This window comes from Bombina bombina, chromosome 1 (assembly GCF_027579735.1).
Source record: "Bombina bombina isolate aBomBom1 chromosome 1, aBomBom1.pri, whole genome shotgun sequence".
Lineage (NCBI taxonomy): Eukaryota > Metazoa > Chordata > Amphibia > Anura > Bombinatoridae > Bombina > Bombina bombina.
In genome coordinates, this window is record NC_069499.1 from 1379084772 (window position 1) to 1379105202 (window position 20431).

The following is a 20431-nucleotide window of genomic DNA, read 5'->3' on the forward strand; positions in this document are numbered from 1 at the left end:
GGTCCTGGTTACTACAGAGGTAAAGGCTTATACTGTTGAGGATAAAAGTGATCCTGATGTTACTATTTCAGAAACTTTTTCTGTTCATCAGAAGTGAGAGGTAAATAGAGAGAGAGGTGTTTTCTACCGTCCCAGGTAAAACTAATGTTATCAACATGACATTGTAACAGAACCAGTAAAGAAGATTAATAAACTTTATCGATGAGTTGGTAGAGAGACTAGGAAAGGCCTTATACCTTACTACAATTGACCTGAACAAGGGCTATTGGCAGGTGCCACTCACAGAGCAGGCAAAAGAGAAGATTGCATTTTCTGTACAGGATGACCTATTTCAATACAGTCTTACCTTTTGTTTTACATGGTGCACCTGCCACATTCCAAAGAATGATGGACAGAATATTAAAGCCACATGCACGCTTTGCAGTGGCATACATAGATGACATTGTGATACACAGTGAGGATTGGTAATCCCATTTTCCAAAAGGGCAAACAGTCCTGAATTCAATTTGAAATGCTGGTCTAACAGATAACCCTAGTAAATGTACAATTGGCCTATAAGTGGCTAAAAACCTGGGCTATTCCATTGGTAGAGGTTTGGTGAAACCACGGGTTGTCAAAATTAAAGCCATACAAAAGTGGCCATTGTCATTAACTAAGAAGCAAGTAGGGGCGTTTCTTGGTTTAATTGGATATTGCAGGAGATTTATTTCTAACTTTGCAATGATTGCTAGCCATTTAACTGATTTGGCTAAAGCTAAATACCCTGTAATTGTTAAATGGTCTCTAGAAGCTGAAAATACATTTAGATGAGTGACTGATCATGCTCCACTTACATGGATGAAGGAAAACAAAGAGAAAAATAGTAGTTATCCATTGGTTCCTAAATTTCCAATCATTTCATTTTTCTATTGAACACAGAGCAAGAAGTAAACATGGGAATGCCGATAGTTTTTCCAGAATGCACTCGTTTGTTGCTAAGGTCGCTCATCCCAGTCTCAGCTGTGGGGGGAGGATATGTGACAGAGCTAAGGGAATTGTGTTCGATGGAATATGTTTCCCCACAATATATGCAATGTTGTTGGTGGTATTGAAATATATTATGTAGTTGTATATTTTGGGTCGGTAATCCACCCCATAGTTTGGATGTGGCAGAAAATTGCAGGTTAGGAATCCAGTTCAGGTTTTCCCTACAAACTAAGGTTTTCAAATTAAGGTCAATTAACTCCTGTTAAATAGTGTGTGCTGAGGCTGCTAGATATAAATATGGAGTTGTGCTGCTGTCTAGAGGTTCTAGGCCTGTGAGGTTTGAAATCAGTTTGTAATTTTGCAGTTGTGTGGAAAAGCGACACAACTTTAGTCAGAGATACTTTATTCTGTTTAGTAAGCGCCATTGTGAAAGGCTTTATTTTGTTCTTTTGTTTCTGTTAAAACTGTATTCCTGAGAAGTGCCTGTGAATACACAGGCCAAAACTTTTAAATCTAATAAAAGTATGTTTGCAGTGTTTCTCTGCTGTGAAGACTGTGGGGCTGATTCATCAATGTCTGGAGGACATGATCCACTGTAGCGGATCATGTCTGCTAGACACCGTTGAATGCCGACAGCATACGCTGTCTGCATTTAACATTGCACAAGCAGTTCTGGTAAACTGCTTGTGCAATGCTGCCCCTGCAGAGCAGGGGGTGTCAGTCAACCCGATCGTACACGCAGCGGCCTTAACTCCTGTTTCCTGAAGGCTTGTGCGGAAACAGGTGCATTAGGCACCATTTGGGCAATAGTAAATCAGCAACTGTGTATTAAAGCTGTTACCGGGACAAAATAATCAAGGAGAGGGGTATCTTTGTCACAATATATATATATATATATATATATATATATATATATATTACTAGTTTGGGGTTAAAAGCTACTTTCCCAGAGGGAAAAATTACTAGTCCACTCAAAGTTAAAGATAGGAAAAAGTCAAATTTCTAAGTTGTTCGCCATCATTTCTAAGTCGTCCAGGACTAGTGGACCACTAGAAATTTCAAGCACCTTTGTTTTTAAATTCTGATCCATTGAATGAAAAAAGGTTTCAAGAATAATTTTAGACTTTGTTAATCAGATACTTTGCATTGTTAGAAAGTGCACACCCTATTCCAATCACTTGATCAATTATACTTTTTGCATCAACTTTTGCATAACATTTCTAAAAACATTTTTAAGACATTTAGGGCCAGATTACAAGTGGAGCTCTTACTTATTGTGCGCCCGCAAACGGGCAAATTTGCTCAAGATAATTAACCAGCCATTACAAGTGGCTGATTATTGCTACCGTGAGCTCACGGTAGAAATTAGCGTTCAGAAAAATAACCAGAGACTGTGGGGCCGATTCATCAATGTCTGGCGGACATGATCCACTGTAGCGGATCATGTCTGCTAGACGCCGTTGAATGCCGACAGCCGGGTGTTTGAAAAAGACAACTTAAAAGTGCCTTTACATTGCGGTCTATGGGATCTGTCTGTTCCCAGTAAATATATATATATATATATATATATATATATATAAAACCATATGTATTTATGTGTTAATATGTGTATATACACATATTAACACATAAATATATATATATATATATATATATATCTATCAGCATATTCATATATATTTAAAAACATGCTGCCATTACTGCGCTACTTACCCCATTGCTGCTTGAGGTTCTGATGCGGTCCCTGACGGCATCAGAATGAGGCTCCCATTGGAGCCTATAGAAACGGGCTCTCGTGAGCACAATGCTTCTCAGCAAAGCGAACGCGAGCTCGGGTTCACATTGCTGTTAACTTGTAATACCAGCGCACATTAGCGTACACTAGTATTACACTGTGGAGTTTAAATATCGCTTTCATGAAAGCGATATTTAGCGCTCCACTTGTAATCTGGCCAATAACCTGTTGAAAATCCATTTTAATTATTTGCCCACAAGGCATAGCTAGGCTATTTTTGCACATTTATCAGGCATGCTCAGTTTAAATTTCACCAAAATATCACTTACTAAATTCATTTAAATGTTAAAATGGTGAACAAATCACAGTAATACATTATGAAAAGAGGTTCATGCATAATATATGAAAAACAGAATGCTCATTTATGATTTCCATTTAGTGTTTTAGTGTTTGGAAAATGGATTTTAAGCATATACTGACAAAAAATATGCATGAGTGGTGGATTGACTCAGCGGGGGGAGTGAGGGTAGAGAGACTGAATCCAAAATAAGTGTCCCGCAAGGGAGAGGAAATGCATAGTACAAGCATTTACCAAACACATACTAGGTTTCCTAGCAGAAATGGGGTGTGCAGTGTGCCCTCTCAAACATTAAGATCACATAAGGCTTCTGATTTTCTATAATACCAAAACATAGACCAGGTTCCTGCAGCACAAAAATAAATAAATCAGGAACCAGGTGTGAATGAAGATGCAGAAAAACTGAAGCTCAGTCAGGATTCTAGTACACCCCACAAGATTTTTCTTAAAGGGATACTAAACCCAAATCTGTTCTTTCATGATTGAGATAGAACATGCCATTTTAAGCAACTTTCAAATTTACTCCTATCAAGTTTCCTTTGTTCTCTTGCTATCTTTATTTAAAAAGCAGGAATGTAAAGCTTAGGAGCCGGACCATATTTTGGTTCAGAACCTGGATTACGCTTACTTATTGGTTGGCTGAATGTAGTCGTCAATAAGTAAGCACTATCCAGGGTGCTGAACCTAAAATGTGTTGGCTCTTAAGCTTTACATTCCTGCATTTTAAATAAAGATAGCAAGAGAATGTAAAGCTTAGGAGCCGGACCATATTTTGGTTCAGAACCTGGATTACGCTTACTTATTGGTTGGCTGAATGTAGTCGTCAATAAGTAAGCACTATCCAGGGTGCTGAACCTAAAATGTGTTGGCTCTTAAGCTTTACATTCCTGCTTTTTAAATAAAGATAGCAAGAGAACGAAGAAAAACTGATAATAGGAGTAAACTAGAAAGTTGCTTAAAATTGCATGCTCTATCTGAATCCTGAAAGAACAAAATTTGGGTTTAGTATCCCTTTAAGCATAGAGGTCCATGTTTTTTTTGTTAGTTGGTCCTAAACATTAGAACTGTAGAGTCCTTTTCTTCATTACAGTTCAGAAAATTGAACATACTATCTGGGCAGAAAATATCAATTATATCTAAAGAGTTAAAGGGACAGACATCATTCAGATAAAATGCAATTTTAAACAATTTTCCAATTTACTTATTTTATCATCTTTTCTTCATTCTCTTGGTATCTCTTGTTTTAAAGGAAAGTAAGCTCAGGAGTGTGCACAGGGGTGGAACTACTATGGTCGCAACCGTCGTGACTGCGACCGGGCCCTGAAGGTAGGTCACTCTGGGGGGCCCAGCAGGTGTGAGTGTCCTCTAAAAGTGCCTTTGTTAGAAGAAGTGCACACAAGCTTTTTAAAAGTGCAGGGCTGCAGGCGGCGCAAGGTGTGTTGCGTGGCGGCAGTAGTCCAGTACAGGCATGTATGATGTCAGGCGGAAGATGCAGGGCACTTGACAGAGGGCGGCACCACGGCACTTCAGTGAATCACTGAGATTTAGACCGCTCCTATCTTAGATAATGTGACTGCATGTCTGGCTCACTCTGGCATTATTTTTCCTCCTGTTGTGTAACAGTGCCCTGGAGAAGAATGGAAATAACTGTCTTAACAGCATTACGGTAGGCCCCTGTCCACTGCTCCTGGAGTAGACTGCACCGCCATCCTAGTTCCCGCCCTCCGTGTCCTCTGCCCGTCTGAAAGTTAGTCATGGAACTGCACCACTCCTTCACCCAGCAGGTAAGAGCCCCTAAACATTTAGCTATGCAGGAGTAAAGAAGGTCGGCTTACTGTCTGTGTGTAGAGTACCCGGGAACAGAGGGGCTAGCTGGAGACATCCCCTAGCTGTGTAACCCTGCACTTTTCATTGCGACCTGGTTGGGATGATTAGGGGTATAAATGACCTCACCTGCCTTTCACCCACTACTACCTAACTTGGTTATAAGTATGCACATAGTAACAGCTCATCAAAAAACACGGTACATTTCTCAGAAAGCAAAATGTAATTGCTGCTGTGTTAGTAGAATTGCTTTTTTACTATTGATATATTCTGTTGTACTCTCTCTCTCTCCCTTTTGTACTACCCCCCCTCTCTCTCTCCATTTTGTACTCCCCCTCCCTCTCTCTTTTTTGTACTCCTCCTCCCTCTCTCCCTTTTGTACTCCCCCTCCCTTTCACCATTTTGTACTCCCCCTCCCTCTCTCCCTTTTGTACTACCCCCCTCTCTCTCCCTTTTGTACTCCCCCTCCCTTTCTCCATTTTGTACTCCTCCTCCCTCTCTCCCTTTTGTACTACCCCCCTCTCTATCTTTCTCTCCCTTTTGTACTCCCCCTCCTTCTCTCCCTTTTGTACTTCCCCCTCTCTCTCTCCCTTTTGTACTACCCCCTCTCTCTCTTTCTCTCCCTTTTGTACTCCCCCTCCCTCTCTCCCTTTTGTACTCCCCCCCCTTCTCTCTCTCCCTTTTGTACTCCCCCTCCCTTTCTCCATTTTGTACTCCTCCTCCCTCTCTCCCTTTTGTACTACCCCCCTCTCTCTCTTTCTCTCCCTTTTGTACCCCCCCTCCCATTTTGCAAGAATGTTATAGATTTGCAAAAGTACCAGGTGGCAGTACTATTTCCTTCTATGTAGTGTTCCAGACATGTGCATGCTACCTACCTAGGTAATTTTTCCAATAACGAATACCATGAGAACAAAGCTAATTTGATAAGAGATGTAAAGTGGAAACTTTTTAAAAATGGTTTGTTCTTCCTGAATTACAAAATAAAATGTTGGGTTTTATGTCCCTTTAACATCAAAACATGTCTATTGAGGATTGAAAAAATTGTTTCTTAGATATCCAACAGACTTGCACAAGGAAAATATATGAGGATGCAGTAACTACCCAACCAACTTGTGTGAGTATTGCAATAGATTTAGCCCACTACTGCCTCTTGTTTAACCCCTTCTTGTCGGGGCCAAGTGTTTAAAGGGACATTAAACACTTTGAGATAGTAATATAAAATGATAAATTGTGTGTGTGTATGTATATATATATATATATATATATATATATATATAAATAAAAAAACTCTACAATATACTTATATATAGATAAATAATATACTCATTAATTATTTTGTCCCCTTTTCCTGCAATTCAATTCTGACATTCTGAGCAATTCAGTTCCTATTAGAAGTGGAAGTAGAGAACACTGTTATATTCCACACAGCTATTGGCTGCACACTCTAGTGACCTATTTATAATTGTCCCTAATTGGCCACAGCAAAGAAACACCTAGATTACGAGTTTTGCATTAACAGGGGTGCAGTGCTAACGAGAAGTTTTCCCTCACCGCTCACTTGCAGACAGCGCTGGTATTACGGGTTTTTACAAACCGGCATTAACCGCAAAAAAGTGAGCGAAGAGCAAAATTTTGCTCCACATCTCACCTCAATACCAGCGCTGCTTACGGTAGCGGTGAGCAGGTAAAACGTGCTTGTGCACAATTTCCCCTTAGGAATCAATGGGGGAGAGCCGGCTGAAAAAAAAAACCTAACACCTGCAAAAAAGCAGCGTTCAGCTTCTAACGCAGCCCCATTGATTCCTATGGGGAAATACATTTTAAGTCTACACCTAACACCCTAATATGAACCCCGAGTCTAAACACCCCTAATCTTAAACTTATTAACCCCTAATCTGACGCCCCTGACATCGCCGCCACCTACATTATATTATTAACCCCTAATCTGCCGCTCCGGACTCCGCCGCCACCTACATTATACTTATGAACCCCTAATCTGATGCCCCTAACATCGCCGACACCTACATTATATTTATTAACCCCTACTCTGCCGCCCCCAATGTCGCCGCAACCTAACTACATTTATTAACCCCTAATCTGCCGCATACAACGTCGCCGCCACTATATTAAATGTTACCTATATTAAATGTTACCTGATCCAATCAGCCAATAGAATGCCAGCTCAATCCTATTGGCTAATTGCATCAGCCAATAGGATTCTTTCTACCTTAATTCCGATTGGCTGATAGAATTCTATCAGCCAATCGGAATTGAAGGGACGCCATCTTGGATGTCGTCATTTAAAGGAAGCTTCATTCTTCAGTCGGCCGTCGTTTGAAGAGGATACTCTGCGTCGAATGTCTTGAAGATGGAGCCGCTCCGCGCCGGATGGATGAAGATAGAAGATGCCGCCTGGATGAAGACTTCTGCCCGTCTGGAGGATCACTTCTGCCCGTCTGGAGGACCACTTCTGCCGGCTTCGTGGAGGACTTCAGCCTGGTTGGGTGAAGACTTCTCAAGGTAGGGTGATCTTCAAGGGGTTAGTGTTAGGTTTTTTTAAGGGGGGATTGGGTGGGTTTTAGAGTGGGGTTGGTTGTGTGGGTGGTGGGTTTTAATGTTGGGGGGGTATTTGTACTTTTTGGGTTTTTTTACAGGTAAAAGAGCTGATTACTTTGGGGCAATGCCCGCAAAAGGCCCTTTTAAGGGCTATTTGTAATTTAGTGTAGGGTAGGGCTTTTTTTTTATTTTTTTATTTTGTTAGGGGGATTAGAGTAGGTGTAATTAGTTTAAAATCTTGTAATTATTTTATTATTTTCTGTAATTTAGAGGGGTTTTGTCATACTTTAGATAATTTATTTAAATTGTAATTAATTGTATTTAGTTTAGGTAATTAATTTAATTATAGTGTAGTGTTAGGTGTAATTGTAACATAGGTTAGGTTTTATTTTACAGGTAAATTTGTCTTTATTTTAACTAGGTAGTTATTAAATAGTTAATAACTATTTAATAACTATTGTACCTAGTTAAAATAAATACAAAGTTGCCTGTAAAATAAAAATGAACCCTAAGATAAATACAATGTAACTATTAGTTATATTGTAGCTATCTTAGGGTTTATTTTACAGGTAAGTATTTAATTTTAAATAGGAATAATTTAGTTAATGATAGTAATTTTATTTAGATTTATTTAAATTATATTTAAGTTAGGGGGTGTTAGGGTTAGACTTAGGTTTAGGGGTTAATAACTTTATTATAGTGGTGGCAATGTTGGGGGCGGCAGATTAGGGGTTAATAAATGTAGGTAGGTGTCGGCGATGTTAGGGCAGGCAGATTATGGGTTAATATTTAACTTTGCGATGCGGGAGTGCGGCGGTTTAGGGGTTAATGTGTTTATTATAGTGGCGGCGATGTCCGGTTTGGCAGATTAGGGGTTCAAATATTTATTTTAGTGTTTGCGATGTGGGGGGGGCCTCGGTTTAGGGGTTAATAGGTAGTTTATGGGTGTTAGTGTAGTTTTTAGCACTTTAGTTAAGAGTTTTATGCTACGGCGTTGCAGTGTAAAACTCTTAACTACTGACTTTTAAATGCGGTATCAGTCTTGATAGGAGAGGGTCTACCGCTCACTTTTGGTTAGACTCGTAATACTGGTGCTATGCAAGTCCCAGTGCAACTATAGGATATGCAATTTACGTAAGTGGATTTGCGGTATTTCCGAGTCTGGCCAAAAAAGTGAGCAGTGAGCCTGTCATTTCAAGACTCGTAATACCAGTGGGCGTTAAAAAGCAACATTGGGATCTCTCAACGCTGCTTTTTAACCCTAACGCACAACTTGTAATCTAGCCGAAAGTAACCTAAGTTACAACATGGCAGCTCCCATTGTTTTACAGACATTAAAACTTTACACTAACTTTGTAACTTTTTAATTAACTAATGAAACTTTAAAAAATACATCTGCATTTTATTCTCAGACTAATCATTATTTGAATGCATCATTCTATTTAGCATTTATATATTGTTTAATGACCCTTAAAACTTGCTTTAAAACTGATGCAATCAAGTGATTTCAAGGGTGGGATCAGATCATGTAGAACTGCCTACAATGCTAGACACGCCCCCCAAGTCCGAGTTTCCATTCTGAAAGCGCAGGAGGCTGCAGGACACCAGATCAGTTAGGACGTTTCATGCCGTCCTAATGGTATTAAAGCCTAGCACTGTTAGAACGGCATGGAACGTCCTAACGGCGCTAAGGGGTTAAGATCTCTAATACAGAAATAATTATACATTACATTTTCCTGCATTTGGTATCATTGCAGAGGCACAATAAATGAAACACTTGTTATAGAATTGTGCAAATATAATGCTGCATGTGTTTTCAGAAAAATATCCCTTATCCTGAAAAACAATAAAGATCTCACACAAAAATGTAAAAGATAATCTCAGAGAACCATCCCCTAGGAAGACATTGACAAAGCCAATAATGTATCTCAGATTCAGAATTTTAATAACTCTTTACAGTCCTCATATAGGTCAAACAAATGCCAATGATTTCAAATTCTGAGCAAGTAATTACATTTCAGATAGATTCCTGCTCTTTCGTCCTGTCCTTTTTACTGGACCTCAACCTAAGCAGCTAAAATAATGGCTTTTTTTCTATGTCATCAACAGGGCATAATGCTTACTAAAATCCAAATATAGGAATTCTATATGTTCTGGAATTATTGATGACGTGTGTAAAGCAGCTTATTGTATTCAAACAGGTGTTTCACACTTTTAATGTTATACTTTTAACCTTACAGTTTTAATGATGCCAAAGTGAAACATTTCATTTAAAAAAGTTTGCAAAATACAGAGAGGTGATTTTTTTTTATAACTCTATATGGCAAGACTGGATATTTAAAAAAAAAAAAATGGATGGCTTGCAATGAATGATAAGGGAACAGAGGAGTTTAAATTATTTATTAGCAGTAATTTAGATTGGATAAAGAGAAAGTCCCTAACAACATGTCAAATATAATAGACAAACTTGTATATCTGATCTATTTAGCAATAAGAAGCATCTCTAGAACAGAAACATATTGAATATTATGGGCCAGATTACAAGTAGAGCGCTATTTAGCACTTACGCTAGATCGCTAATTGCGCTAGAAGTAAACTTTTTGTGCTTGTCAGGTTACGTTGGAAGTTTACTTCTAGCGCAATTAGACTATTGCGCAAACAATAACCTCTTCACCCATAGAAGTTAATGAAGAAAAAAAAAAAGTGGAAAAAAACCTAACATCCCACTCTCGTGCAAACACAATCGCATATTCTCATTTGCGCTAACCTGATCGCATATTCTAATATACGCAAGCCGACATGAAAATATTAATATATTGCATAAGTATGATTCTACATGTTTTCATCTACCTAACTGACAAAGGGCTCCAATGCACACACATATATATATATTTATTTATATGTGTACATATGTAATTATGTGTTTATAGGTGTATATATGTCTGTAAATACATATATACACATATAAATACATATGTGTGTGTGTATATATATATATATTTATATATATATATACACACTGTATATACACATACATATCCATCTTCAGACATGTATATGTATGTATCTCTATGTTAAAGCCCTTTGCCTGCTTATTTTTTAACTTGAAACCTTATCTCTTTGAGCCCTTATAACTTTTTTTGTGCAGTTTTTTTGTTATATACTTTTTATTATGATTGTAACATTACTTTATAATGTATTTTTGATGTGTTTTGTGACACTTTTTTTGTTTCTTGAAACAGTTAACCACAGCTCTGAAAACGCGGTAATCATTCTAGCGTAAATCACGATCCCGTTTACTTTCAACTCGTAATACGAGCACAATTTAACATGCACGCAAATGATCGCGAAAACCTGAGCCCAAACTTTTGCGCTCCACTTATAATCTGGCCCTATATGTAGTAGATGCAAAGACCAATCAGAATTATGTAGGAATGCAAACAGATATATTCATACAATATGTATTGAAATGATTACTGGTTACACAATAAATTACCTAAACATACATTATGAATTTGGTCCCTAGGTCATTGATGCATTCATTAGGCCAAAGAATTTGAAGAAATAGGCTTGAACTTCTGAGTCTTTTTGTTCAGATCTGGCTGCAGGCAGAATTGTATAAGATAAACAAGACAGTCATGGTGGTGGTAGCGCCGGTACCCGTGGGCAGGGTGGAAGCTCTGATGCTCATAGTGGTTCTGCAGATGCTGGTGAAGATTCTGCAAGAGGTGGAAGGTTAGGACTAAAGGATGTTGCTTGGCCTTTAGGGTGCAGGGTGTAACTGGATTCTGATAGAGATGGATGTGGCTGGTTTACATTCCAGTCCTGTGGTTTGACTATCATCCTCCAAGAGGACCAGGAAGGAATCAGGCTTCTAGCTCTTTATCCACTGGGTAGTTCTTTACCTGAGACTTTTTCCTCCTTCCTGCTCCTAACACTACTGCCTTGAAGTTCCTGGGGAAAAAATAAATTAAAATTAAATACAAAAAAATTGATATTATGATATTTATGGTTGAGAAAATTAGATATGTTATGTTACAACGATTTTATATTAATCTGGGTGATATTATAATATTTTCTAAAATACTCTTAAAGGGATATGAAACCTCAAATGTCTCTTTCATGATTCAGGTAGAGCATGAGGTTTTAAACAACTTTACTTCTATGATCAATTTTCTTTGTTCTCTTGGTATCTTTAGTTGAAAAGAAGGGATGAATGCTTAGGAACCGGCCCATTTCTGGAGCACTATATGGCAGCAGTTTTGCAAGAATGTTGTCCATTTGCACGTGCACTAGATGGCAGCACTGTTTCCTACCATGTAGTGCTCCAGATGCTACCATGATATCTCTTCAACACAGACTGTCATGGGAACAAAGCAAATTGGAAAATAGAAGTAAATTGGAAACCTTTTTAAAATGGCATGCTCTGTCTGGATCACAAAATAATTTTTTTTGTTTTTTATCCCTTTAAAGGGGAACAGAACCTTAAAATATAATAAAAATCATAACCAACAGATATTTTTAATGGTGAATATTTATTGATATTATAAATAATATGGATGTAGTTGTTTATGACAAGTATTATCAATTGTATTATTTTTTCCATGAAAGTGTAAACATTATTTTAGAGGTGGAAATGTAGAAAATACTTACTTGCTGCATCTGTCTTTACTCTGTAGTTGTATTCATCCCTTCTTCAATTCTGATCACTGCTAGTATTGAAGTTCACTCTCGCAGGAGGTTATGCCACCAGCATTATGTTACAGGACGGCTTGGTCCAACCCTATTAGCACAAATGTAATAGGCCTCCTTCAGCACTAGCATGCAGTCATGATACTGGCCAGGGATTTGTTGTGCGAAAAAGAACAAACTACCAGCCTTATTCCTCCCACTGTTGGTTCCAAGTTGTAAGTTGTAGGGAGAGGTACCCTCTACATATAGGCCACAATCTATGCCTGTAACTCCTCCCCTAAATACTTATTCTTACTTTTACCCTTCTCAAAAGAAGAACAGACCCTACCTACCTGTGAGCTGGGACAGCCCTTTCTCCATTCTCTGTCCTTGTCTGAGCCCTACTAAACCTTCCACCTCCCTCTCAAGACCCATACCTACCCTATTCCTTGCCTTGATGTACCTTTCTTGGAATACTACAACTCTTATTAGTATTATTATTAATAAATTCATAAATATTAATTATGTATTAAAAATCCTTGTACATCACGTTTTGTTATTTTCTTATAAAAGGATTTCTTCTTTAATTCGAATACACTGTGTGACATGGTACTGTCCCTTTTTTGCATTTGTTATTAACTAATTAAACAAAAACTATGAATGGCAGCTCTTCGGTTGTGGGTGGGGCTAAAACGCATTAAAGGAAAAAGAGCTAAATGTGTTTAGAAGTTTATGAGGAAAGGTATGTTCGGGTATATGTGCACTTATTGTGTTTGACACAACTACATTTTTATTCTATCTATACATCTTGGTGTGTGTGTCTTTCTTTCTATCTTATTTGAAAGCCAATATGTAAAATTGTTTATGAAAAAAGTGCCCAAAAACCACTAGAAATCATTGTTATCCAAATTACCACCCACTACTAAGCTTTTATGTCAGCATTGTATAGTGACTAACTATTGTTACCAGGCAACTCTCTTTAAAGCAATACTTTTTCCTCCTATAGGCTAAAACTGCAACATACAAAGGAAGGAACTTATACTAACAGAGGACCCAATGATCTAAAGCTCTCAGGTGAGTTCAACTAAGTCTCGTCAATATGGAGAGGTCCCTCAAAGAATTTTAGAAACACAAATTTTACCTTGAGAGATGTTTATCTCACTATAGAGGTTTCTGTATTTAAAGGAGATACTCCTATATTACAATATAAGGTCTTAAAAAATCCCAAATATTTGTGTGGTTTCTCTCCATGGCAGCAAATTTTCGATTAACAGGCCCATAGTGTGTTTATAAATTCATTCCAGTCCTTTTTTTCATATGGCTTTACACCATAGTAGTTTATCATATATTTTGTAGCGTGACCAGTCACCAGAGGGGTTCAAATGCATCTGTAAACACTTATTGCATGATTTTTCTTAAACTATATTTCAAGAACTTTACAATTTTTTACACCATTACTGCACAGTATAATTTCCTTCTTGTTAAAAAAATGACAATTAAAAACATAACACGTTTCAATTAAAAACATGTTCACAAATAAATATGATTTGAAGGTTCATTCATTATTTCAATTAACTGTACTTTATAAAAATGTTAAATACAAAATAAAAAAAACTCAAAATGAGGATTAACTATGCAGATCACAAATAGAGCTACTAACATACTGCAACCAAACACACAAGAGAGTTGTTAGCAATAGTGGACACTTGGGGATTAGATGGTAATTTTTGATTCTGTGTTAGGCAGTAAACATCATGTAAATACACCCAATACATATAGGTTTTTGTTTGTTTACCAAAACTAATATGTTATGGAATTACTGCTGATGTTATCTGGGCATTCCAATAAATTCAAACTCAAGTGCATGCATTGGAATTCCATAGATTCTAAAGACAAAACAGCCTACACGAGAACAATGGTTTTCCACACCAAACTCTAAAAGACTGAAATAAAGACCATTAAATAAAGCTTTTAGATAAGGTGTGTCTTTTGCAAGATATTGCAAACAAAATTGTAACAGAGTTAAAGGGACATCAAGTAGTGATATTAAAAAATGTTATAGGACAAGTAGTGAGTGATGTCTAAAGCATAATTTTACATTTTGTAAATAGAAACCTCAAAGGAAAAATAAAGACTTTACTGACACAGCAACAAACAAGGAATTGGTAATGTCTTATTTCAGATGATCTGTAAGTATGAGCCAGTAGAATACTTGATTGTATAGTAATAGTAATATGTATTAGCAGCACAACAATGGCTATAATGGCTCTTTATATATCACTAATCAGGCCTTGTATTGGAGAACTTCAAACTGCTAAAATAGTAAAAGATCTAAAATTAATTCTAACAAGGAAAGACGTTAATTACGTTAACATGTATAGCTTAGATGAGAGGTAGTGGTATGATATTAACCAGATGAAAGACAGCCGCATCAGAACTAGAGATCATGATTTCACATTTAAGATTTAGGAGGAATTTGTGTAAGCACTTCATTACAGAATGGGTGGTTGAGTCATAGGGGCATATTTATCAAGCTCCTTGTTTCGGCTCTCCGGAAACAGAAGTTATGAAGCAGCGGTCTAAAGACCGCTGCTCCATAACCTGTCTGCCTGCTCTGAGGTGGCGGACAGAAATCAACCCGATCGCCTTGGCCGAGAATCTGCAGGGGGCGGCATTGCACCAGCAGTTCACCAAAACTGCTGGTGCAATGATAAATGCAGAGAGCGTATGCTGTCGGCATTTATCGATGTGCAGCGGACATGATCCGCAATATCGGATCATGTCCGCTCGCACATTAATAAATAGGCCCCATAGAATATACTATCAAAGTTGGTGGTAGATACACATATAGTAAAAAGTTGGTGGTAGATACACATATAGTAAAAAGTTGGTGGTATATACACATATAGTAAAAAGTTGGTGGTAGATACACATATAGTAAAAAGTTGGTGGTATATACACATATAGTAAAAAGTTGGTGGTAGATACACATATAGTAAAAAGTTGGTGGTAGATACACATATAGTAAAAAGTTGGTGGTATATACATATATAGTAAAAAGTTGGTGGTATATACACATATAGTAAAGGGATTCGAGAATTCCTGGGATATGTCTAGGACTATACTGCAGAATAATTAAGCTTACATTTCAGTTAAAAATAATTGCACACTGTCTTCTGGTTCTTATGTCCAGTAAAAAATATGTTTCTGTGTTTCTTGGCTCATTTAAAGACAAGTATTTTGTAGACTTCTGTGTGCCAAAGACACAAAGTGAGTCTTATTTACAGCATCAAAGTCAAATATTAATTTTCTTCCCAATTGGCTAAATGATTTATTTAACAGTGAGGCAGATCTGCAGTAATGTAATTACATGTTTGACTAATAAGAGGCCAGACCTTTTTGGGTCAGAGCGTGCATGTTAAGAGTGTAATTTCCTGAATTAATATTCTGGATAAAGATTGATTGGTTCCTGTGTGTTGTTAGAAATTTGCTTAGCAGGTAATTATGTCATTTTATAGATTAGACAAGCAACTATTTGGCAGTGAGTAACATTTCTACTTACTGGTGAATGGCTTGGAGAAACTTCCTCTGGTGCTTCCTGACTTTGGCATGATCGATCTTCTTCAGAAGTTTTGTGTGCTTATAAATGAGCCACGTTTCTCTCAGGACATTGGCTGCTGCATTCTTTATCTGTAACACAAACAAGGTGCGATCACTTTTATACATTTATCTTTTAATGTTCAAAATGTATCTACAGAATTAAATATATTAATAAAATTATTGCCCAAACATAAATTATATCTTTTTTATGTGCTAAAAAATATCTTGCTTTTCAACTCTCTGAATTCAGTATCCAGTATAAACTGGCTTAAAAAAAATCTGTTTGCACATTTGTTGGATGTTACCAAAGCTTTTCTTTGATCTATTCAGCTTTATGTGACCGTGCCTATAATTTTATTGTTATTAGTTTGTTTATATAGACTTTGAAATTGTAATAAAGATTAAAAAAAAAAAAGATCTCTACATGTTTGAATAAGGACTTATAATAATCAACATGACCCTATCATTTTTATTCTAAAATTCATTGCATTATTTTTATTGTTTCAAAATTAAAGAAATATTTTAAAACATATTCTATTATTTACTTGCATGACAGAATTATTCATAGAGATGATAAATCTGTTTTCCCTTCTGCAAATAATGTGTAGGGAAAATGGTCTAAAAACAACACTCTCCCATTAACCTCCTATTTTATTTAAAGAAATACAGAATAATAAACAAACATTTAGAATAACATACATTTCTTGTATCACATTGTTATACACTGGTAGATTCCCTCCTTTTACAATACAGGGAGTGCAGAATTATTAGGCAAGTTGTATTTTTGAGGATTAATTTTATTATTGAACAACAACCATGTTCTCAATGAACCCAAAAAACTCATTAATATCAAAGCTGAATAGTTTTGGAAGTAGTTTTTAGTTTGTTTTTAGTTATAGCTATTTTAGGGGGATATCTGTGTGTGCAGGTGACTATTACTGTGCATAATTATTAGGCAACTTAACAAAAAACATATATATACCCATTTCAATTATTTATTTTTACCAGTGAAACCAATATAACATCTCAACATTCACAAATATACATTTCTGACATTCAAAAACAAAACAAAAACAAATCAGTGACCAATATAGCCACCTTTCTTTGCAAGGACACTCAAAAGCCTGCCATCCATGGATTCTGTCAGTGTTTTGATCTGTTCACCATCAACATTGCGTGCAGCAGCAACCACAGCCTCCCAGACACTGTTCAGAGAGGTGTACTGTTTTCCCTCCTTGTAAATCTCACATTTGATGATGGACCACAGGTTCTCAATGGGGTTCAGATCAGGTGAACACGGAGGCCATGTCATTAGATTTTCTTCTTTTATACCCTTTCTTGCCAGCCACGCTGTGGAGTACTTGGATGCGTGTGATGGAGCATTGTCCTGCATGAAAATCATGTTTTTCTTGAAGGATGCAGACTTATTCCTGTACCACTGCTTGAAGAAGGTGTCTTCCAGAAACTGGCAGTAGGACTGGGAGTTGAGCTTGACTCCATCCTCAACCCGAAAAGGCCCCACAAGCTCATCTTTGATGATACCAGCCCAAACCAGTACTCCACCTCCACCTTGCTGGCGTCTGAGTCGGACTGGAGCTCTCTGCCCTTTACCAATCCAGCCACGGGCCCATCCATCTGGCCCATCAAGACTCACTCTCATTTCATCAGTCCATAAAACCTTAGAAAAATCAGTCTTGAGATATTTCTTGGCCCAGTCTTGACGTTTCAGCTTGTGTGTCTTGTTCAGTGGTGGTCGTCTTTCAGCCTTTCTTACCTTGGCCATGTCTCTGAGTATTGCACACCTTGTGCTTTTTGGCACTCCAGTGATGTTGCAGCTCTGAAATATGGCCAAACTGGTGGCAAGTGGCATCTTGGCAGCTGCACGCTTGACTTTTCTCAGTTCATGGGCAGTTATTTTGCGCCTTGGTTTTTCCACACGCTTCTTGCGACCCTGTTGACTATTTTGAATGAAACGCTTGATTGTTCAATGATCACGCTTCAGAAGCTTTGCAATTTTAAGAGTGCTGCATCCCTCTGCAAGATATCTCACTATTTTTGACTTTTCTGAGCCTGTCAAGTCCTTCTTTTGACCCATTTTGCCAAAGGAAAGGAAGTTGCCTAATAATTATGCACACCTGATATAGGGTGTTGATGTCATTAGACCACACCCCTTCTCATTACAGAGATGCACATCACCTAATATGCTTAATTGGTAGCAGGCTTTTGAGCCTATACAGCTTGGAGTAAGACAACATGCATAAAGAGGATGATGTGGTCAAAATACTCATTTGCCTAATAATTCTGCACTCCCTGTAGCTGTAATCATATAAAAATCTATATATCATTCTATGTTTCCATATTTGTTGTTTTGTTATTATGTTAAGTTTTAAATAATAAAAAAGGACACACAATTTGATGTTTCAAAAACTCTCACTTTATTGCTATACAACATGGGATTTCGTACAATCCTTTTCAGTCCATTTCTGAAGAACTTTATATTACAGAGACAATGGAGCTGTAGATGGCACTATGGTTTATATAAACAAAAGATTTGTGTTATTGTATTGATTACCTTTTTCTTTTGTATTACTCTTGTATTGTTTTATACATGACATTGGCCCCTATTTATCAAAGGTCTTGCGGACCTGATCCGACATTGTGGATCAGGTCCGCAAGACCTCGCTAAATGCAGATAGCAATATGCTCTCCGCATTTAACATTTCACCAGCAGCTCACAAGAGCTGCTGGTGCAACGCCACCCCTGCTGACTCGTGGCCAATCGGCTGCCAGCAGGGGGTGTCAATCAACACGATCGTATTCGATTCTTTAGACCGCTGCTTCATAACTTGTGTTTCTGGCGAGTCTGAAGACTCACCAGAAACACGGCCCTTCAAGCTCCGTACGGAGCTTGATAAATATGGGCCATTGTCTGTACTGTTTATTGCTCAATTGTGTGTCTTTAAAGAGACATTAAACACTTTGAGATAGTAATATAAAATGATAAAACGTATATATAAAAAAAACTCTGCAGTATACTTTCAATATTTAGTTTGTCCCCTTCCTGTAATTCCATTCTGAAATGGTTAGAAATGGAAGTGCAGATCATTGTTATATTCCACACAGCCATTGGCTGCACACTCTAGTGACTTATTTTTAACTGTCCCTAATTGGCCACAGCAGAGAAGGTAACCTAAGTTACAACATGACAGCTCCCATTATTTTTTAGACACTTAGGGCTCCATGTACTAACAAGCGGATGGACAGCTTCTCGACTTGCAAAGCTGTCCGCCCGCCTTCGCTACATACGAGCAGTGGATCTGTTCATCTGCTGGCCCGTATGTATCATTACACACTCATGGCAGTGTGTAATGCGCGACTGAAGGGGCTGTCAATCACCGAGAGCGAGCAAGCTCTTAGTGATTTTCCCTCGCCACCTTAGAGGTGGCATAGGGTGTAAGAAGCAGCGGTCTAATGACCGCTGCTTCTTACATTGCGGAAAGCAGGCTCGCATATGCAAACCTGCCCCGCAAAGGCTCCAGAGCAGCTTTCGCTGCTTCGTACATGGAGCCCTAAAACTTATTATTTTGTCAATATTTAAACAGCTAATGAAACTTCAAAAAATACATCTACATGTTATTCTCAGACTAATCTTTTCTTTGACTGCATCATTCTATCTAGCATTTATTTAGTGTTTAATGTCCCTTTAACCTTTTAACACCATTATGCTGTTCTATTCCGTCATAATTACACTGGGCTTTAGTGCCGTTAGGACGAAATAGAACGTCATAACCGTTGGCTGTACTAAAGCCAACGGCACTTCCATGATGTGATTGCGGTCTGGAGGGCGTACCTAGTGTTACAGGGACACCCCCAGACCTGATCCCATCATTGAAATCTCGTGATGTAGACAAATTAACCCTGTCATCAAAGGGTTAATAATAAGAAAAAAAATCTATATATGAACACATTTAAGATACCCCTAATCACCAGTTACTGCATATTCAATAATGATATGGTTAACACTTGGTGGCTCCAACAGCAATACCATTGAAATGCACTTGTGTATCTAAAGGCGCTAGTCTAGTAAGTAAATTACTGTATCAATTTATTATTGTGGTTTTTAAAACTCATGAGGAAGGCAAATGGAACACTTAAATATATTGAGATGAGCTGTATAAATTCTGAGTCTTTTTTTCACTGTAAATGAAGCTTTTTTTTTTTTTTTAAATAAAGTGATTGCTAAATGCAATATTCAATCTGTTATTCTGTCAGTAATATTCTGGTGCCAACAGAGAAGTGGTTGTTTTTACAGTATTAGTCTTCATTTTATTTGTTCTTTTACTTTACATATCGAACTGGCTAATTAGAGATATTGACAGATGAGATTGAATTATACTGCACATAAGTGAGCATTTTACCATGCAAATAGAATCTTTTGATCTTCAGACTTTATTACACTATTTTTTCTATTGTTTCCTAAGATCAGTGTATCTGTGGTATTTATTGAGAAAGAGCAATGTATAAGAGCACCAGTTTTAAAATATAAAATAGTTACAGTATGTATCCGATATATAAGCCTAGATTACAAGTGGAGCATAAAAATGTTAGATCTATGGTGCGCTAATAAATTAAAATGCACTAACACAAAGGTGAAATACGGGAGTTCTTCACAGTTTTAAATAATGCTTTAATATATCTATCTATGTGTTTATTATTATTAT

The 20431-nt window shown here is 37.4% G+C and overlaps 1 protein-coding gene across 1 annotated transcript in view; it reads right to left on the reverse strand.

Annotated features, from left to right (window-relative positions):
- Window positions 1–20431, reverse strand: part of KCNN3 (potassium calcium-activated channel subfamily N member 3) — a 457853-nt gene that overhangs the window by 67499 nt on the left and 369923 nt on the right. The window contains 1 exon segment of the mRNA XM_053704468.1: window positions 15673–15800. Coding sequence (XP_053560443.1) covers window positions 15673–15800 — 128 coding nt within the window.